At 42.5% G+C, this 22,490-nt stretch overlaps 1 protein-coding gene across 2 annotated transcripts in view; it reads left to right on the top strand.

The window, feature by feature from the left end:
- Window positions 1–22,490, top strand: part of nphp4 (nephronophthisis 4) — a 343,814-nt gene that overhangs the window by 247,683 nt on the left and 73,641 nt on the right. For both annotated transcript variants that reach the window (XM_034696561.1, XM_034696560.1), the window contains 2 exons: window positions 16,026–16,186; window positions 17,183–17,366. In XM_034696561.1, coding sequence (XP_034552452.1) covers window positions 16,026–16,186; window positions 17,183–17,366 — 345 coding nt within the window. The remainder of the gene's footprint in view (window positions 1–16,025; window positions 16,187–17,182; window positions 17,367–22,490) is intronic.

The following is a 22,490-nucleotide window of genomic DNA, read 5'->3' as shown; positions in this document are numbered from 1 at the left end:
AACTCATCAGGGTGAGACATACCACTCTGCCTCTCGCTGGTGTCCTGTCTCACCTTGTTGGGATTCTAGTTTACATAACTACCCACTCACTGTGCACTATCACCTGTGTTAGCATGACTGATGCTGTCATTTATTGAGGTATTGAGCTGAATTTATTTCAAACAACATTACATAAACAGCAGATGAAATGGATGCACACTTATTTAGTCTTTTTTATCCTTCTAGTTGGTCCCCATGTTCCTAAAGGATACATGCAATTTTGGACATGTGACATGTGAAAGGTGGGAGTTATAAGCCCTGATCTTCCAGTTGGTGGAAACTAATGCTCTTGAGCATTAGTTTCAACAAGAAAAAACTCTAATTTATTTTAAACGGAATCAGTTAAATTTAAGAGAAGAGAGAGTTTTATAAGTACCCAGAAATAAAGATAATCATCAAATCCCTTGAGTCAGCAAAGCTAATGTAGCTCTCATCAAAACAACACAGACACAGGTTAGTTCTTTTAAGTGGACGTTTAATTCTGTGGAGCATCAAGACGCCGTGAGACCTGCAGTTAACATGAACAAATCAAAATTGCATCATCACATTGTACATTATAAACATCAGTATAAAAGTAATAAAAGGTTTTTAGTACAATCATAAATTAAAGTGCGTTTTCATAATCTAAAATAAAATACATCGTTGGCTTCTTGTAGTGAAAAGAGGCTCTTTTAATCAGGGGCGACTGTGGGTAGAGTGGGTTGTCTCTCAATCAGAAGGTTGGCAGTTCGATCCCAGCTCCTGCAGTCTCATGCCAAAGTGTCCTTGAGCAAGACCCTGAACCCCCAAGTTTGGGGTATGAATGAGATTAACACTGATGGTCCCTTCCTATTAGCAGCCTCTACCATCAGAGAGTGAATGTGGTGTGAATGGGTGAGTGTGACGAGTAGTATAAAAGCGCTTTGAGTGCTCAGAAAGCAAAGAGGTATAGAAGCCATTCTTGATCCTTTGCAATGTCCTTAAAGTCTTCTTAGCTGTAACCATGAGCTGTTGCGATCATGCTGCATGACTGTCTTGCTAAGCATGGGAGTTAAGGAGCATCTGCCTTTGCATGCAGTCCGTCCCTGAACTCTGTCATAGCGGAATCAAAAACCCAGAACTTTAGTTCCACTTTTAAAAGGTAATTGTTCAGTGCTTTCAACCTTTTGACTTTTCTCATGGTAACTCTTATTTATGTATTCAAAACATGAAATTATTTATTACTTACAAATATTGGAAAAAAATAAAGTCACAGCACTTACAGCTGATGAAGTTCATTTGCTATAAAAAGCTCCATAACATGTGGTGCAACTGGTAAGACTTCTCATACACTAAACACATATTCATTTTCATCTCCGTCACTTGGAATGGTGCTAGTGAAAGCTACCTGCTAAGAGCTTCACAAATATGCACAGCCTGATTTAATATAACCCTTACTTAACAGTTATCATATGCCCTCATCAAACCTTTATAATTGAACCCTAAAAAGCACCTGGTGGTATCACAGTGGCCTCACAATATGCTGCAGTTCTGACAACATGCATTATGGATATACTATTAGTGTGTGTATTTGAAAAACAGCAAAGAGTTCTGTATCAATTCACGTGTGAAGAGAATCAGAGGGGGTAGCTGGTCTCTTTAACGCAGCAGGGTTGTCACCTAAAGGTCCTCATTACTCCACTTCTATCCATCCAGCTGCTTCTCAGCACATTCAGCTTGAGGGAATAAAGACAGCATGGGGGCTTTGATACAGAGCTGGAGGGATGCTGCGAGGATAGAATTCTGGGAGTCAAAGCACACTCACACCTTTAATACACACATGCAATAACATTACCATGCTGCAGCAGGTTGGGTTTGGTCTGCTGCTGACCGTACATTGTACCCACTCACCAGCTGAGCTGGATCACTGAGGGGGTCAGTTTCATTTCAACCGCTGAGAGTCAGAGGCTGAGTCAGATTCCAAGTCATTACATTACAGAACTGTCATCAGAGAGTCACAGGGCGCTCGTTTTACATTCTAAAAATGAATCTGGGCTTTTACTTAGAACTGATTTGATCAAAATGAAATGGATGGTGTCTGTGTCCCTGCATGTGACCTTGCTGGAGTGGACAAAATAACAAATGGGGTACTATAGATAGTAAAAGGCTATTAGATTTATGCCCAGCCGTCGCCCTCAGAGCAGCAGCAGTTGTAAGAATGTGCATCAATGGGATTTTGAGGTCACATTTTATGAAGGGTCGTTTAATAACTGTTAGTTTACAAGTGATGGGGTCATTATAAAGGTACTGATATCGAGTATTAGCAGGTCACAAGGCAACTCTGAGCGACTCACTTTGCTTTTGTGCCACTTCTGAAGCCTAAAACGCTTCAATTCTTAAGTAAGAGGGACACGCCAGCAGAAATATATCAGGATGTTCCTAATGACTCATTTCCCTGTTGATTCAACAGAAACTTCAATTCAGAGGAGCAGACAAATCTCAAGTTAAGACAACACTTACAAAGCAATCAAAGTAGACTTTTTTCTACTGTTATTAGAAACAGTGTAATATTGTATACAGGGCTTTGGGGCGTGGGAATGCAAGGACTGCACACAAAATCTTAGATATCTGCAGCTCCAGCACTTATGATGTGAGACAGTCCTGCAAAAATGAAAAGGGTGTTCACACCTGTGAGTCACATAAGGCTTGCATGGCGATGTACATGACAGACACCCAGAGAAACCACATCAGTGTAGATCACTCGTGCTCCCTATCCACAGCAAATGTAGGCAGGTATGCATTAAATAAGGGAAGTGACAAATAAAGATAACAAAGTGCTGTCACTAACTTCAGCATGCATTATGCCTTAGTGGCTCTTTCCCATAAATAAACATTGTGTAATGTCAGTTAAATTCGGTCAAAACAGCAGAAATGGTACTCATGGCTAACTAAAGAATAATGTATACTTCTGCGTCTCCCCTATGCAGCAGGGGCTGACGCGGACATGAGCACCACATACTTGTGTGTCGATGTGTTCGTGTCGTGCAGCAATTCTCCCCCGAAATGCTTGAAAGCAGTGCGGTCTCTCTGATAGCCGGTCACCTGTTTCCTGCCCCGCTATGATCTCTGTTTACTTTTCCACAGAGATTCAGAGCGTGTTCTGTTAATCTACAGCTGATACATGTTGCTGTTTATCATACAGACATTATTACATGAAGAATAGAGAGGAGGAGATGAAATACACGGACGATGTCCAGCCAATGAGCAGGGATCCGGGAAGTGCTGTAAATGTGGGAAATACAATGCAGCCGAGCGGACCAATCACAGGGCTTGCGGTCAGTGTCGATTTTATGCATAGTTACATTTTGGAGGAGGTGCACGTCTGCTATGTGTGTAGGCCTCTGTGTGAGTACGGGAGCTACGCCGACCTCCGGTGTAGGCTACGCCGTCGATTCGACGCAGAAGTATAAATCAGCCTTAAGGGTTCCAGTGTGTCCAGTTAGAGTTACCACCCGTCCTGTTTTTCACCAGCTGTCCCTTCAAAAACCTCATTTGATTTCCTTCGTTCTGTAGTCTAGAAAGGTCCCCCGTGCTTCTGCGGCTATTTAAACATTCTTCCCCGTCTATGCGTATGTCACACGCTCGGGCCCTATACCTCAAAGCAGCCCAAACAGGGCGGGAAACTTGACCAGAGAGAGACAGCAAGCTGAATTGAACGACGTACTCCACGCTGAGGTCTTCTTTTCACTAGCTTTTGGTGTCTCCTTTTGAAACGGAAGGAGAGACGACTGACGAGGAAGGAGATGGAGCAAATACATGCAAGACACCAGCACAAAAAAACCTATACTAGTTACAATCCTGACTGGGTGACACTGTCAGAGTTTGAATAAACCATATACTAGTTACAATCCAGACTGGGCGACACTGTCAGAGTGTGAATAAACCATATACTAGTTACAATCCTGACTGGGCAACACTGTCAGAGTGTGAATAAACCATATACTAGTTACAATCCTGACTGGACGACGATGTCAGAGTTTGAATAAACCATATACTAGTTACAATCCTGACTGGACGACACTGTCAAAGGGTGAATAAACCATATACTAGTTACAATCCTGACTGGGCGACACTGTCAGAGTTTGAATAAACCATATACTAGTTACAATCCTGACTGGGTGACACTGTCAGAGTGTGAATAAACTATATACTAGTTACAATCCTGACTGGACGACACTGTCAGAGTGTGAATAAACCATATACTAGTTACAATCCTGACTGGGTGACACTGTCAGAGTGTGAATAAACCATATACTAGTTACAATCCTGACTGGGTGACACTGTCAGAGTGTGAATAAACCATATACTAGTTACAATCCTGACTGGGTGACACTGTCAGAGTGTGAATAAACCATATACTAGTTACAATCCTGACTGGACGACACTGTCAGAGCGTGAATAAACCATATACTAGTTACAATCCTGACTGGGTGACACTGTCAGAGTGTGAATAAACCATATACTAGTTACAATCCTGACTGGGTGACACTGTCAGAGTGTGAATAAACCATATACTAGTTACAATCCTGACTGGGTGACACTGTCAGAGTGTGAATAAACCATATACTAGTTACAATCCTGACTGGGTGACACTGTCAGAGTGTGAATAAACCATATACTAGTTACAATCCTGACTGGGTGACACTGTCAGAGTGTGAATAAACCATATACTAGTTACAATCCATACTGGGTGACCCTGTCAGAGTGTGAATAAACCATATACTAGTTACAATCCTGACTGGGTGACACTGTCAGAGTGTGAATAAACCATATACTAGTTACAATCCTGACTGGGTGACACTGTCAGAGTTTGAATAAACCATATACTAGTTACAATCCTGACTGGGTGACACTGTCAGAGTGTGAATAAACCATATACTAGTTACAATCCTGACTGGGTGACACTGTCAGAGTGTGAATAAACCATATACTAGTTACAATCCTGACTGGGTGACACTGTCAGAGTGTGAATAAACCATATACTAGTTACAATCCTGACTGGGTGACACTGTCAGAGTGTGAATAAACCATATACTAGTTACAATCCTGACTGGGCGAATGGGTAAGGACGACCCAGTGAGACTATTTTTCTGCCACGTGTTTTGTTATCCGGCGAAAATCTCCTAAATATGAGGAGAAAAACACATTGGAAATCCATGCAAAAACAAAAAAGCATCAAGCTGTGGAATGAAACAAACAAAAACAGGCAGCCATTGCAACTTTATGACCAAAAAAGGTTCACCAGAAGAAGACAAGATTGCAGCGGCAGAGCTTACCAGTGTCCTATGTCCCAATTTAATGTTCATTTGGTCAGTCTAAACTGGTCATAGTGGCCGAGCCCTCCGCCCCAAACAATTGGTCCAGTGTCCCTTTTTTTTCACAAATCCAAGGTGGCAACCCTATGCCCAGTACAGAGTGTTGACTACCACTCTACATTCAAAACTTTAAGGCTGCTAAAGCTAGCATACTTTCTTTGTTGGGACAATGATGGTGTGTCTGATGACATTGTTTGAGACTGATCCAGTGGGAACTGTTAGCCACTTCCTAAATTCACAGTGTTTAGAAGGCTGCGTTTGTTGGGTCGTTCCTGATCTGCTTGATTTTTTGAATTGCAGTTCCAGATCTAGTTTGCATGAGAGAAGGACTTACAGTACATTAAACCTAACATCAGTACATTTTATAATGAACATTCTGATATTACACCTATTACTAATCACTGATAACAGCAGTCATGTCATTCTGACAATGGACATGTGACTGCAGTACAGCAGTAAACAGACTTCAGGGTGACTGGCTCAGAAATGACATGGTGACATCATAGTTGACAGAATATTTGATGTCCTTGTCCTGTTAAATATAAGAAGAGTTCCCACATGCTCAAAATCATCCTGCTGTGTTTAAACTGTGGCAGTAGTGAGGAGAGTTAAACTGAACAGAAGTAGTTAGATGATATTCTTCCTGATGAGAGGGTTTGCTGTTTGCGGCTGTGGCTCAGTGGTTATGTCAGTCGTCTCTCAATCAGAAGGTTAAGGGTTCAATCCACTTGACCTCAAACTGCCCCCGGTGGCTGTGCCAGGAGTGTGTGAACTGGATTAGTTAATATTAGCAGGCTCTTTATGATAGCAGCCTCTGCCAGCAGTGTATGAATGTGGTGTGTGATGGGAGAAATACAGACATGATAGTAGGAGATAGTATGTGAGAGGTCAAGAAGGTGACCAGGAAGGGTAAGGTCGCCAAAAGCTCTCTGGTTTGTCTCACAGCTCTTAATGTTTATTTTTTTATTTAAAGGGACAGTGCATATTATTGAACATTTCAGCATAGCATCCATGTAAATAAGCCAGTTAGCCATAAGGCTAATTATCCTCCATAGTCCCCGGCAGGTCAAAACAAAGTTCATGTTTAACGATGAGATCATCATCTACTCTGGAGACGATAAATACCATGCTGAATCTTCACTCTGGGTCCGTTGTGCAGACCTTGTCTCGCCTGTTAGATCACTCTGCCAGCTGACCGCTTTGCAAAGCTCACTGAAGGCCTAAATAAAGCTCACAAAGACAAACCGGCGTTGTTTGAGTGTTTCATTTTCAGATTTCAACTTTCCAATTAAGAGATGTCCAGCTTCACCGCTGAGCTACAGTCACTCTGTGGATGAACCTACGCCTAGATTGACATTTTAAGGCTGATGAACGGCGTCGTGCTGTTAATAATAATAATACATTTTATTTATGGGCGCCTCTCAGGACACGCAAGATCACCTTACAAATGTAACAATAATAAAAACACAATATGACAAAAAAAGCACTGGATAAAACAAACAATACAATATGAAAAGAACACAATCAATCAATCAATCAATCAATCAATCAATCAATCAATCAATCAATCAATCAATCCAATCAATCAATCAATCAATCAATCAATCAATCAATCTTTATTTGTATAGCACCAAATCACAACAAACGTTATCTCAGGACGCTTTTACAAACAGAGCAGGTCTAGACCACTCTATGTCAAATTATGAACAGAGACCCAACACCAAGACAGGATAAGACTCAGTCTGACCCCACCTTAATCCATCATGAGCATTGCACCTCGCAGTATTTAGCTAGTTACAGCAGAGAGGACAAACTTCCTTTTAACAGGCAGACACCTCGAGCAGAACCAGACTCATGTTAGACAGTCATGCCTCGACTGATTTGAGTCTGGAAAGACAGATAGAGGGGAGTAAGAGAGAGAGGTGATAGTGATGAGACAATTAATGGAGGGTGAATGCAATAAAAAAGATGCATGTGAGGAGTTTACAGAGAGTATGCTGTTCTGAAAAGCTGGGTTTTGATGTGAGATTTGAAATTTGGAAGAGAGTCTGAGTTATGGATGGTTAGTGCTAAGGAGTTCCAGAGACTAGGGGCTGCACGGCTGAAAGCTTGAGGCCCCATGGTGGTTAGGCAAGCATGGGGTACAGTGAGGAGCATGGAGGAAGAGGATCTGAGAGTGCAGGTAGACGTGCATGTTTGAAGGGGATCATAGAGGTTTAGAGTTGAGAGGTTATGGAGAGCTTTGAATGTGAGCAGAAGGGTCTTAAAGTCTATGGACAGGGGTAATGTGTTCGATGGAAGGGGTTCTGGTTAGGATCCGGGCAGCTGAATTCTGGACCAGTTGAAGTTTATGGAGAAGTTTGTGGGGAAGACCGAAGAGGAGGGAGTTGCAATAATCAATACAGGAGGAGACCAGGGAGTTGAGGAGAATAGCGGTGTTGTTAGGTGTGAGGGATGGGCAGAGGCAGTTGATATTATGCAGGTGAAAGTAAGTAGACTGGGTGACATTATTGATATGGACTTCAAAGGAGAGTGTACTGTCCAAGATGACACCCAGACTCTTGACTTTGGGGGAGAGAGGGACTTTGGAGTTGTCGATAGTTAGAGTGAAGCTGTTAGTTTTGGCTAGAGTGGATGTGGAACCAATGAGAAGAATCTCTGTTTTATTGTCGTCAGTCAACTTTAAACAGTAGGCCACAGCACACACACATGTACTGTAAAGGTGTACTTACTTGGGTTATTGAACATTTGGTTAAAGTTGAGACCTCCATCGTTAACTGTGACTTCTCTAACGAACTCTATATTTCAAGATCAAGATACTGCCTCACAGCTCCTACTCCATCTGTGCACTGTGCTGGTGTACAGTCATGGCCAAAAGTTTTGAGAATGACACAAATATTACATTTTCACAAAGTCTGCTGCTTCAGGGTTTTTAGGTGTTTTTGTCAGATGTTTCTATGGTATAATGAAATACAATTAGAAGCATTTCATAAGTATCAAAAGCTTTTATTGAGAATTACACAGAATTCATGCAATAAGTCAATATTTGCAGTGTTGACCCTTCTTTTTCAAGACCTCTGCAATTCTCCCTGGCATGCTGTCAATCAACTTCTGGACCAAATCCTGACTGATGGCAGTCCATTCTTGCATAATCAATGCTTGGAGTTTGTCAGAATTTGTGGGTTTTTGATTGTCCACCCGCCTCTTGAGGATTGACCACAAGTTCTCAATGGGATTAAGATCTGGGGAGTTTCCTGGCCAAAGGCCCAAAATCTTAATGTTGTGTTCCCCGAGCCATTTTGCTTTGACTTTTGCTTTATGGCAAGGTGCTCCATCATGCTGGAAAAGACATTCTTCATCACCAAACTGCCCTTGGATGGTTGGGAGGAGTTGCTCTCGAAGGAAGTTCTGGTACCATTCTTTATTCATGGCTGTGTTTTTAGGCAAGATTGTGAGAGAGCCCACTCCCTTGACTGAAAAGCAACCCCACACATGAATGGTCTCAGGATGCTTCACTGTTGGCAAGAGACAGGACTGATGGTAGCGCTCACCTCGTCTTCTCCGAACAAGCCTTCCTCCAGATGCCCCAAACAATGGGAAAGGGGATTCATCAGAGAAAATGACTTTACCCCAGTCCTCAGCAGTCCAGTCCCTGTACCTTCTGCAGAATATCAGTCTGTCCCTGATGTTTTTACTGGAGAGAAGTGGCTTCTTTGCTGCCCTCCTTGACACCAGGCCTTCCTCCAAAAGTCTTCGCCTCACTGTGCGTGCAGATGCACTCACACCTGCCTGCTGCCATTCCTGAGCAAGCTCTGCACTGGTGGTGGCCCGATCCCGCAGCTGTAACACCTTCAGGAGACGGTCCTGGCGCTTGCTGGACTTTCTTGGGCGCCCTGGAGCCTGTTTGGCAACAATTGAACCTCTCTCCTTGAAGTTCTTGATAATTGGATAGACGGTTGACTGAGGTGCAATCTTACTGGCTGCTATAAACTTCCCTGTTAGGCCCTTTTTGTGCAATGCAATGATGGCTGCACGTGTTTCCTTGCAGGTAACCATGGCTAACAGATGAGGAACAATGGTGTCATGCACCATCTTCCTTTAAAGTGTCCAGTCACTCAATCATGACAGATTGATCGCCAGCCTTGTCCTCATCAACACCCACACCTGTGTTAATGTGTGTGACACCTGTGTGTCATTGAAATGATGTTAGCTGGTCCTTTTGTGGCAGGGCTGAAATGCAGTGGAAATGTGTTTTGGTGATGAAGTTCATTTTCAAGGCAAAGAGGGACTTTGCAATTATTTGCAGTTGAGCTGATCACTCTTCATAACATTCTGGAGTATATGCAAATTGCCATTATAAAAACTGAAACAGCAGACTTTGTGAAAATGCAATATTTGTGTCATTCTCAAAACTTTTGGCCATGACTGTAGACCTGGGCCGTGGAGCAGCGAGAGCAGGCGCATCAACAACAGCCACATACCTGGCCGGTGTCAGGTTCATGCATTACAGCTTGTACTCAACAATTAATCCACACTATGGGCCTACATAATAAAAACATCAGTAATTATTGATAGTTAATATCAATAATTAGTTGCACTGACCAGTCATTCATGTGACGACCATATATAACCCTTTAAGTGCTTTTTAAAGCGAATGTCTGTCAATAGAAGAACAACAAAACTCACCTGGTTTCAGGTTTTTCAGTGTTTCTCCTGAGCCAGTCCTTACCCCCTACATGGCAGGTCATAGGTTTGTCATTGTCTCCCCCATTTTAAACCAGTCTTTGATTCCTTTCCTTTAGTTTCCAGTTGGTGTGCTTAGTATTTGCTTATTTGGGATAAAGAGGGGAATCCACTCCTAAAGAAAAAAAAAAGAGTGTGGATTTGCTGATTAAAGCCACGACTTTATCCCACCATTAATAAAATCACTCTTGAGGTTTCTGGATGGTATTTTGGGCACCATTATCAACCTGAATTATGGGAACCCTAGGGGGCTTCTGATTTCCTGGAATGGCCTCATACACCCTCATTGCACTACATTGTTATTGTACTCCCCTGCAGTGCAATCATCAGACCTAATGACTCCGAGTAGACTGCTGCTGCACCAGTTCAGATTTGTCCACAAAAGTTGACAGCTGGGTGCAGATTATAGCTCTTCCACCAAATTTAAAGCCATCTGGATGGGAGGAAAGGCTGGAATAGCGATCGGATCTGTGACTCCACAGTCGGGTCGTTCATCTGTCTGTGTCCATGGTGTTGTTATATCGTCTTGCTATTCACATCAATGGAGAGTGGCATTTCAAAAACTAGAGAAGTGCTAAAGTTCCACAATTAAGACTTTCAGAGGCCGACATTTCAAAAGAATCATCAAAACTAATGCAGGAAAGCTGTGAGCTTAATATTCCATGGAACTGGTCACATTTCAAAATACAGAGGAAACATCACTTTCAGATGCAAACCCCTGGATTTTAATACGAATGTCCACGCCTCAGTTTACAGAAGGCAGCTTTGGCAAGGCAAGGCAGCTTTATTTGTATAGCGCATTTCATACACGAGGGCAACTCAATGTGCTTTACATTAAAACATTAAAAGCATTGGAGACATTCAGACAGGCATAAAAGAACACAATTAAAATGACAAATATGATAAAACAGAAAAGAAAAGGAAAATTAGAAATATATTAAAAATCACATTAAAATTTTAATTTAAAGTGGGTTAAAATAATCTAAGATAGGAAGGCAGTGGTAAATAAAAAAGTCTTAGTCTTTGATTTAAAAGAGGTGAGAGTTGGAGCAGACCTACAGCTTTCAGGGAGTGTGTTCCAGATATGTGGTGCATAATGACTAAACGCTGCTTCACCATGTTTCATTCTGACTCTAGGGACTGAAAGCAGACCAGTACCTGATGACCTCAGAGGTCGAGGTGGTTCATAAAGTAGTAGCAGATCAGCAATGTATTTTGGGCCTAAACCATTCAGGTCTTTATAAACCATCAGCAGGATTTTAAAGTCTATTCTCTGACAGACAGGAAGCCAGTGTAGAGATCTAAGAACTGGAGTGATGTGGTCTACTTTGTTGGTCCTTGTTAGGACTCCAGCAGCAGCATTCTGTATGAGCTGCAGCCGTCTGATGGACTTTTTAGGGAGTCCTGTAAAGACCCCGTTACAGTAGTCTAGTCTGCTAAAGATAAATGCATGGAGGAGTTTTTCTGCATCCTGCTGAGACATGAGTCCTTTAACCCTCGATATATTCTTAAAGTGATAGTAGGCTGACTTTGTAATTGTCTTAATGTGGCTGCTGAAATTAAGGTCTGAGTCTAAGACTACACCAAGGTTTCTGGCTTGGTTTGAACATTTCATCGTTGCAGATTGGAGCTGAGCAGTAACCTTTAACCTTTCTTCCTCCAAAAACAATCATTTCAGTTTTTTCTTTGTTTAACTGAAGAAAGTTCTGTCTCGTCCAGTCATTGATTTGTTCAATGCATTTACTCAGTGTTTGTATGGGACTATAATCCCCTGGTGATATGGTGATGTAAATGTGTGTGTCATCTGCAGAAGGGCTGAAATAACCAGTGTTCATACATCAACAGATCATTGTCCCATAGAAACTGTTGTCCAGTTAAAGCTGCTGTTGGTAGGAATGGTGTAAAAAAATATTTTTTTCTGCTTGGTTTGGAGAAAAGAACATAACAGCCATCGGTACTCATAAGTAAGTGGAGTAATTTGAGATTATGGCGAAAACTCTGTGTTTTCCAATGCCTTTGTATTAAGCGATGTTATTATTCCCCTCATTCCCTTTATCACGGACCAATCAGAGCTACTCCCCGACCCTTTGTCCTGATTGGTCGAGTGGTGGCCTCACTACGTCAGTCACCCTGATTGGTTAGGAAGCCACTACTTCCTCATAGAACACGCACAATAATCTCTGCTGTTTTATGACAGCAGAGATGGGAGGGGTAGTGTTGACATTCAAAATCTCTCTCTGAACTGATGTTTATATCACAACTACCTACAGCACCTTTAGGCAAGTAATAAATAAACCAACTAAACCTTTCAGCCTTACACCCGAGCTCCAGCATGGAGGTTGTTGCCCTTTGCCCACTGTTTTATAAAGACAAGCACCCTCCCACGCAGCATTGCAAAAGCAAGATGGCAGAGTTCAGTCTTCAAATTCAGTCAAATCCTTCAGACTTCAGCTACCTGCAGCGTATTTAACTTGGTGTTTTAGGAAGCATCCACTGACAGGGGAGCTATCAAGCAAATAATTATGTAACATGGATTAAGGTCACTCAGCAGATTGAAGAAATAGCTCCTCGCCAGCAGCGGCAGGCAGCGACTGTCAGACGGTGTGTGTGTCTGAGTTTGTGTTCAGTTCAGCCTCTGAGTGAACTCATCACTCACTGGAGACTGTGGTTCATTCTGTTATTTCCCTGCAGTCTCTCTTCATTTCCTCCTCACCTCGCTGTATGTTCATGAAGTAGGGTAGGCTAAAATTGCTACTCCAGTTAGCAGTCAACATGGACCAAGAGAGACTAATTACATTATAACAACCGACTGGCACCTCTGCGGCTCACTCCTGCAGATGGGTTGTGGAGTGAGATTGAACATATCTCCACTTTTTAATCCTAAAAGTTTGACAAAATGAACTTGGTTGGTGAATGGCTCCAGGTCAGAGCAGAGTCCCGGGTGGCTCTGTGTAAATATTCCTCCAGAAACCGACCCCCTTATATCTCCTCCAGAGCTCCTCCATGCTCTGCAGCTGTCTGTCCTCTTCACCTGCCTCTCAACACACAACTCATCCCAAACCAGGCTGTTTCTGTTGCACTAAGGGTTAAATGAGGTATTATTTATAAAGTAGGGACTGTTTTGGAAACATTAGTTTGTGTAGAACATGAGTGAAATGTTTTAAGTTATATGTTTATAAGGTTTAGTGGATGATTTGTCAGTAGTAAGATGGCTTAGTTCCGTTGTGTAGTAATGGTTGTCCATTGCAACTTCTTGTGATTTCTTATGTCATGTTAGAGCCGTAGAGTCATTTGAGTGTATGTCCCTGTAATTGTCATGCTGCAGGCAATTGGTGCTGCTAAGTGGGAGCAACTGAGCATGTGCACTGCAGTGTGTGCTTTAATCTGAGCAGGACAAGGAGCAACATATTTTCTAACCGTAGCTTTGTTTAGTTTTCTATAGTATGGTCGCTTGTGGAAATAGAAGTTATTAGTGACTAGAGAAGTGATTTATGTTTGTATATACTGTATATTAATAGGGGTGTAATGATTCTTTTTAACAATGATTCGATTCGGATCATGATTCGTGGTTGCCGATACGATTAAAGGACGATATTGGTTCATTTAGAACGATACGATCTAAAACGATTCAGTGACTTGAAATCGATTCAGTAACTTTTTAGCCAAAAATTCCACCAGTGTGACTGTGAGATAAATCCCTTGATACTGGACAGTCCTAGACTCCTGTTGTTGTTGTGATGTTTTTGGCCCGAGCTGAGTTTTGTCCTCGTCTCTGACTAAACATGCTGGAGAGGTCTGAGGCTTCTGCAGAGCTGATGTTACCTTGATGAACGCTGCAGGAGGTGCCTGGACCGCAATGGTGGCTTGATCATTTCTCGGTCGCCGGCTTCTCCTCTGCACTCTGTTTTGTTATCTGCTGGCGTGTGGCGATGACATCACAGACAGGCAGCCTGAATTGGGTAACGTTTGGAGTGCCGTGCTTAAATCCAATGTGTTATTTCCTAGTATGGATACAATCCATTTATTACCTTTTAAAACGATGTTAGATCCATATATGTCGTCTGGAAGGGCAACTTGCCGACCACAGATCCATGTAGTCAGATCATAGGAATATAAATCAATACATTGATGTAGTAGATGAATCGTTACACCCCTGTATATTATATATATTTTTGATAAATTCTCAGTTTGTTTAATTTTATACGCCATCTGTTTCGGAGTAAACCTGTTTTAGAAAGCTTGAGTCAAAAATATCACGTGCTGCAGAAGTGGCCAAGAAGGTTTCTGCTAAGGTTGCCACTGCATGTCACATTGCACCTTGAATTTCAAATGAATCTATGGATCAGATGATATTCTTTATCAGATACAGAAAAATACAAAGTTAACAGTGATTTTTTACTTTTACAATAAAATTAAAATTTGATTATTTGTTTATTTATTTATAAATGGGTAGGATTAAATCTTTTTTTAACTCCTTTACACAGATGTAAGTTAAAATGTGTAAATGCTTGCTGAGGGATTTTTTTTAATTTTTTTTTTTATCTTAGTTGTTTTATTTTATTTTTATTGACATGTTGGAAAAAAAGACATCAAAGCGAAACTGCACTCCCTAATCAGTCTTTTAAAGATGACATATCATGCAAAATGGACTTTTTAATGGTTCTTTACCTGAAATATGTGTCCCTGGCATGTCTACAAACCCCCCGAGAATGAAAAGAATCCATTCTGCCCCTGTTCTGATTTCTCCACCTTTCTGTAAATGTGTGTGAAACCAGCCGTTTCAGACTTCAGTGTTTTTGTTACGTAACAACAATATCCGGTCTGTCACGGAGTCAGAGCTCGGAGCTTGTTCAGCCCATAGACTGTATAAAATAATACTGAATCCCTCCCCCGTTTTTCATTACCTGCACAAATGTGTGCTAACAAGGAGCTTAGGAGGGAGGCATGCTAGTTGTAGGCTGTCTTAATAAACACAAAGGTTGGTTTTACTCCCCACGTCTGCAGATTTGAAGATCTAGTGGATGATTTTTATTTATCATGGATAAGTGCTAGCCCTAGTTAGCATAGCTACATAGCTACATGTCCTAGCTGTAGCTGTGTACCAAGACACACGTCTACATACTGAAAAACAAAACAACAAGAAACACAGAATCTGTGACCAATCCTTCAGAAAGGTCCTGCTGCCTTTCTGGCAGAGGTCGGTTTTACTCCCCACGTCTGCAGATTTGAAGATCTAGTGGATGATTTTTATTTATCATGGATAAGTGCTAGCGCTAGTTAGCATAGCCACATAGCTACATGTTCGTAGCTGTGTACCAAGACACACGTCGACATACTGATAAATAAAACAACAAGAAACACTAAATCTGTGACCAATCCTTCAGAAAGGTCCTGCTGCAGGCGCCTCTCCGTCAGGATCAGATTCTGGATCAGATTCAGAGGGTTGAAGTAACGCGATCTCTGAGCAGCCGTGTATATTCAGCCAACATGTAAACATTAGATCAACGTGCTGGAGAGCCGAGGCACATCCACTTCCTGAGGGGGCGTGGTCAGAGAGAAAACAGAGTGTTCTGAGGAGGGCTGAAGAAGAGGGTTTTTCAGGCAGACCAAAATCTGATTTCAAAGTGTTTTTTTGAGCATAAACTTTAAAGACATGTTTTGGGGACCTCTTAGACCAATATATGTTGATGAAAAAAGCGTGATATGTCCCCTTTAATGGTGTTATAGACATTGCCATCCAATAATATAGAAAAGGACACATTTTGTTTGTTTACTCTTTGTTTCAGTGCTCAAGGTGTTCACATGTATCCAGGATTAACAGTGTAATCCCTCTTATATTTAGTTCAGGGTTTTGAACAGTATACACTCTCTGCAGCCCTTCATATTGAAGTCTCCTCTCTCCTTGTTCAGACTCTCCAGGCCTACAGGTGCAGTTCAGAGTTGATGAGGGTTTCCTGAGGCCGGGAGAGAAGCGCTGGTTCCTGCGCTACCTGGCTCTCCACACCATGCACATCGACATCTGGGACAGCAACTCACTGCTCCTCATCGGCTCGACGGCCATCGAGCTCAAGGTAGAGGACTGAGGTTTCTTTCCATTGCAATGTGATGCTTTGAAGACATTTTAAAGGGTGAACCAGGTCCTGCAGAGAACTAATACTTACAACTGAATGTCAAATAGAAAATTCATTAACTATACAATCATTAATTAAGGGATAATGAATGGTTAGCAGGTAGTGAGGGAAAATAGAATCCTGACTTGGTTGACAAGACGTGCTTGTTTTAATGCTAACCTCAGCTAACGGTTTCCCCTCACCTTACGGTCTATGGTGTCAACAAGCAGAAGCTAAATGTGTCTGAACTCTTTTCCGTGGATTGATTTGACATGACGTGTGATCAGTTTGTCTCTGATGTTGATCATGTTAGTGAAAGTTAATAATCGTCAACCAATCAGAATCAAGCATCTTACCCTTCTGGAAGATCAGTAAGAAAGCCGGGTGATACGTTTCCTTAAAACACTGAACAGATGTTAAAGTGATAGGCAGCACCAGACAAGGTACAACTCATCCTTTTTATGTTCTGATGATTTATACAAACTTTACTTCACCTCATTTATTAAGGAAAGAACAGACGTGCTTTTAAAAAGTGCTTCTTTATTAGTTGATGTTGATAAGAAACCCAAACTATGAAGTGTTTCTTCCTGTGTGCTCTGTGTTCAGGAAATCCATGCAAGCATTCTAATTTCACGTCTGAGGGAAAAAAAGAACCAGAGACGAGGGCTTGTTCAGTGTTGATCTCTTCAGCCCTGCTATTTATTTATCAGCCAGAAACCTGATTTAACAGCCTTGGTGAAAAATCTGTTTGTTTAGTGTCTTAAAATTTTTAAGGCACTTAAAAATAAATAACAAAAGAAGATATTTACAACCTTTTAGAAGTGTCCTAACCATTCCAAGCTTAAATCTGTTTTAATTTCCTCACGCGTGTGTCGTCTCTTATTGTTTTTGTTTTTTATATTTGCGTGTAAAACACATCTTTTCCCTTTTCTCGTGCCCCTCTTTTACATCCACCAGTATCTCCTGCGTCAGGGGAAAGCAGCAGTGCAGGCCCTGCATGAGGTGGAGGTGCTGACCACCGATTATGTGGGAGAGGACCCCCTGCTGACGAGTGCAAATTTAGGCCAACAGTCCACCATCAGCCCTGTCACGGTTCACACCATCGTCAGAGGCCATCTGCACATACGCACGGGCAACATAGGCAAGTACTGTCAGACGCTGTCCCTGATTTTGATAATGGTGAAATGACTTATTAACATTTATATCAAGACTTTTGTGAAGATCCACTTTGATGCAGCAGCTGGAGAGTGAGCATTACATTCTGTATTCTATGTAGAAGTTGTAGTTTGTACACACTCCTGTGATGAAACCTGAGAATCAAATAGACTAAATCTGGTCCAGTGCTTGCTGGGATTGAACATGGTTTAGTGTAAAATCCTGGGATAAGAGCTGTGGGGAATGGCAAAGTAATTGCATCACCAAAAAAGGGACGATAAATGTTGGATAAGCCAGGGGAAGAATAACTTGTGTTTGTTTGACTGTCAGGAGAAAATCCTGTTTTCATTATCACCTAAATCTTGTCTACTCCTGAAAAATGTACAAGACTTTTCTCATATTCAGGTCATATTCCATTTGGCGCCTCAGATTATGAAGTAATGTTGTCTGTTTACCCTTATTGATGTGTAGAGTTGGGAGATGACAGTGAATCCCCTGAGCTGAGCTGCTGTTGTTGAAAGTTACCTTTTTTTTCAGGAGGTGTGCAGGCATGCAAAGCAAACACTGTGCCAAAATGAAATATCTTGATGTGATAGTTCCACTCCGTCTAGCAACTGAGCACCTTTCCTCTTCCACTGCACTCATCCAATTTGGGTCTGGCGTGCCCCTGCGGCGCGATGGCAGCTGACGATAGCTTCCTTGCCATTTATCAACTGTTGAAACGATGCTTTCTCTCATAGACAATACATCACTCGACAGGCCTCGGGAACTCAGTTGCCATTGTTGAGGCTAAATATGCCAGCACTTATCACTCAAAGCAGGTTGAGAGCACACTAGGTTATTGGTAGTGCTTGAGATGGAAGGGAGAGGTTTGTGTCTGGCATGTAAATTCCAATCAAGGCCCAGATATCCATCAAGCGCCCTGGCAGACAGTCAGAATCAATTTGTGGAAGAAGGACTCGCAAGCACTTTTCTTTGTTTCTGCTTCCATCTGTCGCTGCCTTCCTCACATTCCCACTTCTCGCTTTGCTGTTTATCACTGTCTTCCTGTTTTCTCCTTTTCATCTATTTACCTCTTGCCATTCTATCTCATTACTCTCTCCCTCGCTGTCTATCTGGCTGTTTGTTTTCTTCCTGTATTCTCTGTGTTTCTCTTTCTTTCTCTGCGTCTTTCATTAAGCTATAATAAATCAGCGCTCTAATTTGGTAGGTGGTAAAGGATGTGAAGCTGGGTCATTAATGCCTTAGGGGGAACACACCCACAGACAGATGGATTTCCTGTATTAAGACTCTGACAGAGATTTGATGCAGCGAGACATGCAGGCAGAGACACGCGCGCATTCACGTGTGCACGTCAAATTGTCACACATTCCAAAAGAGGCATGTGCTCACGCAGACGTACAGACAGTCTGGTGTAGCCGAGCGTGGACAGGGTGTGTGATGAGGCAGGGTGACAGATTTGAGAGGTGGACAGGTAGAGTATATCAATGACATCATGCCAGAAGCCTGTAACTGACATTTTGGTGGTTTTGAAGTTCAATAGAGGGATTACATGGATTTTCTATGGATTGGAAAAATTCTAGGACTCCTAAATCCTTGGTGGATGGACACAAAAATGCAGACAGTCCGTGCTGAAAGGCAGGCTGTATTTCTGTGTTGACACTGTGCAGGAACAGCTTCTGGATTTCAAATTGAGAGGTGAAGGAAGGTTGCTTGAAAATGCTCCGTGACACAGACAGTGAGAATGAGAGGGAGTTTCTGGCAGTGTGACAGGATTAGTTAAAGAAGCAGAGCGCTTTCTCTGAGGCTAAACTTGTATTTTGAAAGGCTCTTGTCATTTTAATTAATGTGCTAATTTAATTAAGCAAAGCATTATTGTATGAAAATACTCTTTAATGAGATCAATAAAGTCTTGAATGACCAGGGCATTTCATTTCCTCATGTGTGTGAAACAGGCAGGTTTGTCATATACCCTCTTCCTGTTTGTCATAAGATTCTAATCTAATTCCCTTTTAATTTGCTCTTGATTTGCTCTAAAGGTGCATTTCAACCAAGAGTTGCAGGGTCTTTTAGCCCCCAGAACTACTTTCCCCTGAACTAAAAGGTTCCTGTGCCCCCATTGTTGTCTGCGGGCTGAAGTAGACAACAACAGGGTAGATTGTGCAAATCAGGCCAGTGACGTATGGAGAAAAAAAAAGTAAATGCACTACACCACCAGACCAGTAGAGGGCAGTAAAACAAAGAGGAAGGCCATTCATCACAGATGACACCATAGAAGCAGACGGACAGGCAGGTATCACTATGAGCAACACAACAGTTAGCCTGTTAGCATGAAGAGACTCAGCTGGTCTGTTTTAGATGGTGCTATATTTCATCACAGATGGATTCACTGAATCAACACGTGAGAGGAGATAAGCACGAGTAGCAAAGACGTTTCAACACGGCTTTAAAATCCTTTTGAACTCAAAAAGCCGTGATCGCAGAGATCGGCCGGTGTTTTGGTTTAAACAGCGACCCTGTTAACTGGAGACTTTCAGCCGGATGCATCCCTCATAAACGTCTTTAGACGATCATTAAATATCTGATGAGGATATTTTTAAATCTTAATAAAAACTAAACTAGTTTGCATTCCCAGGAACTCCCTCTGTGTTTCCACAGCTGTGTAAACTCCACAAACACTGACACGTTCAGCTGAAGGTCTCCAGTTTACAGGGTCACTTTTAAAACCGGAACACCGGGAGAGACGCATTCACGGTGGGCTGAGAGAAGACTACTGTTACAAGCTGCTAAATCAAGAGAATCACAGCTTCTTCTTCTGAAAAGTACACACACATACAAAAAAGATAGAACAAATCAAAACTAATGAAAGAAAGAGAAATCAAGAGAATCACAGATGTGTGTGATGTTATTGTGGACGGAGGGTGGAATAAAAACACTGCGGTTAATCTACCAATCAGACACGTTCAGCATTGCAGGCCCTGCCCCGAGAAAGTCCCAGGACCTTTGAAAGTACTACCCCCCTAGTAGGGGCTTTTTAGGGGGGAGATTATCTACCCCTGAACTAAATGTAGACCCTGGGTCCACCGGTCGAAGCGCACGTCTTTCCAGGGTAAAGTTCCCTCGATGGAAAAACGCCTTAAATCTTCCTCTGACTCCTGCTGATCTAATGTAGGCTGCTTTGAATATTTGTAACCTACTTTCTCTGCAACAGAAGGACTTCAAGTTAATAAACCCCTCCAGTTTGACGTTTAATAAACTGTATCAGTCACATAATGCTTATAAAACACACAGTATGCTGCGTGTTAGGTTATATAATTATGTAGTCATGATGTGTCTCCCTATGCCATTATGTTTCACAAGCAGTGCAACCTTGACAACACACTATGCCTCGGTTTTCTCTCTTTCCTCTCTCTCTCTCTCTCTCTCTCTCTCTCTCTCTCTCCGGCATATCGTTAATGTTGCTCTCCACTCTCCCTGTCAGGAGCTCCTCAGAGTAACGCTGTCCTGCTGAATGTGAGTGGCAGACTGCATTTGCAAGATGAAAAAGAGCGAAACACAAAAAGATATCTTCTTTAATCACCTCGAGGTGGGATTGACAAGTAATTCAATAAATGGCCGGGCTGTATATGCTGTCAGGCTCTTTTAATCAATCTGTGCAGCTGCTTTTATTAATTTTCTTCGTAAAGGACTAAAGCAGGGGGCTTAATCAGAGTAATTGAGAGCTGTAAATGTGTGTCGAGAACACAGAGGTTTTTAGTTTTGCTGCCATGTGAGGTGATGAGGAAGGAAACAGCACTCCCACGCAGAGAGCTGCAGCAGCAGATGAGGGGAGTATAAAACCGTGACGAATGCCTGCTCGTCCCACGAAACTGATCGGCTGGCGAATGCAGTGAAAATCTACACTGCTCTATCGATTTCATCTGTTACATCCACATGAGCTGAGCAGTAAATAAAGAGGAAGGCAAGAGAAAAGAGACATCGAAGCGAGGCTGTTTGACCCGCTGAAAGCTGCACAAGAGTTCAGTCTTTGGAAGCTGATTGCATTCTGTTGTAACACCTGTAATGCTCCAAGGTAGCTCTGGTGAGCTGCTGTTTTTGGACACCAGGCTGAAGTTCTGTCAGGAAGGTCAGACAGCTTCACGCCCAGCTCAGACATTGTGATACAGATCTGTAAAACAGTTCAGGAGGTCGAAGGTGCAGCTTCATCTCCTTCTCTGAGACAGACGTGGCTTCACGTCTCTCTGCAGCTGAAGGTCATAAAAAGTTATCTGGCTTCCCTGACTCGAGCCGGGGAAGCCAGATAACTCCCTGGTCCCCCTGGTCATTCAAGACCTGAAGAGAAAGCTTTAACCCTTCTGTTATGCTCAAATTTTAATGAGCTGTGCATTCCTCCATATGTCAGCTCCAGCTCTGTGCTGTGTCAATCAGGATGGAAGAGTCGGTTCGTGAACACAAGAGCTTTATTAACCGGTCACTGTCGGTCGTGATCACGCCAACCAACAAAGCAAACAAGAATCTTTAAATGAAGGAATAACTTTTCCTGCGCTGCCTCTCCTTTCTCATGCTCTCACACCTCTGCCCCTCCCTCCTTCCCTCACTGTCAACACTGTAGGAATTATTAACATCTGCACTGAACACATTTAACAAACAGTAGAGCTGTTACATTATCATCAGATCTGCTCTGCTGGGACCTGGACCACTGTTTGGATGTTGAGGTTCCTCTGAGCTGCCGTAGACGTCCTCATGCTGCAGACGATCTGGACTCCAGCTGATACGGACGTGCTGGACTCCAGCGGCTTCTACAACTCGTCTCATCACTATCACCTCTCTCTCTTAAGGCTGATTTATACTTCTGCATCTCCCCTACGCAGCAGGGGCTGACGCGGACATGAGCCCCACATACTTGTGCGTGGGTGTGTCCGTGTCGTGCAGCAATTCTCCTCCGATAAGCCTGAGGGCAGTGCGGTCTCTCTGATACCCGGTCGCCTGCTTCCGGTCCCGCTGCGATCTCTGTTTCCTTTTCCACAGAGATTCAGAGCGTGTTCTGTTAATCTACAGCTGATACATGTTGCTGTTTATCATACAGACATGATTACATGAAGAATAGAGA

The sequence above is a fragment of the Notolabrus celidotus genome, chromosome 11 (genome assembly GCF_009762535.1).
Source record: "Notolabrus celidotus isolate fNotCel1 chromosome 11, fNotCel1.pri, whole genome shotgun sequence".
NCBI lineage: Eukaryota > Metazoa > Chordata > Actinopteri > Labriformes > Labridae > Notolabrus > Notolabrus celidotus.
The sequence above is the reverse complement of the archived record's forward strand: the minus strand, read 5'-3'. Positions and strand labels throughout refer to the sequence as shown.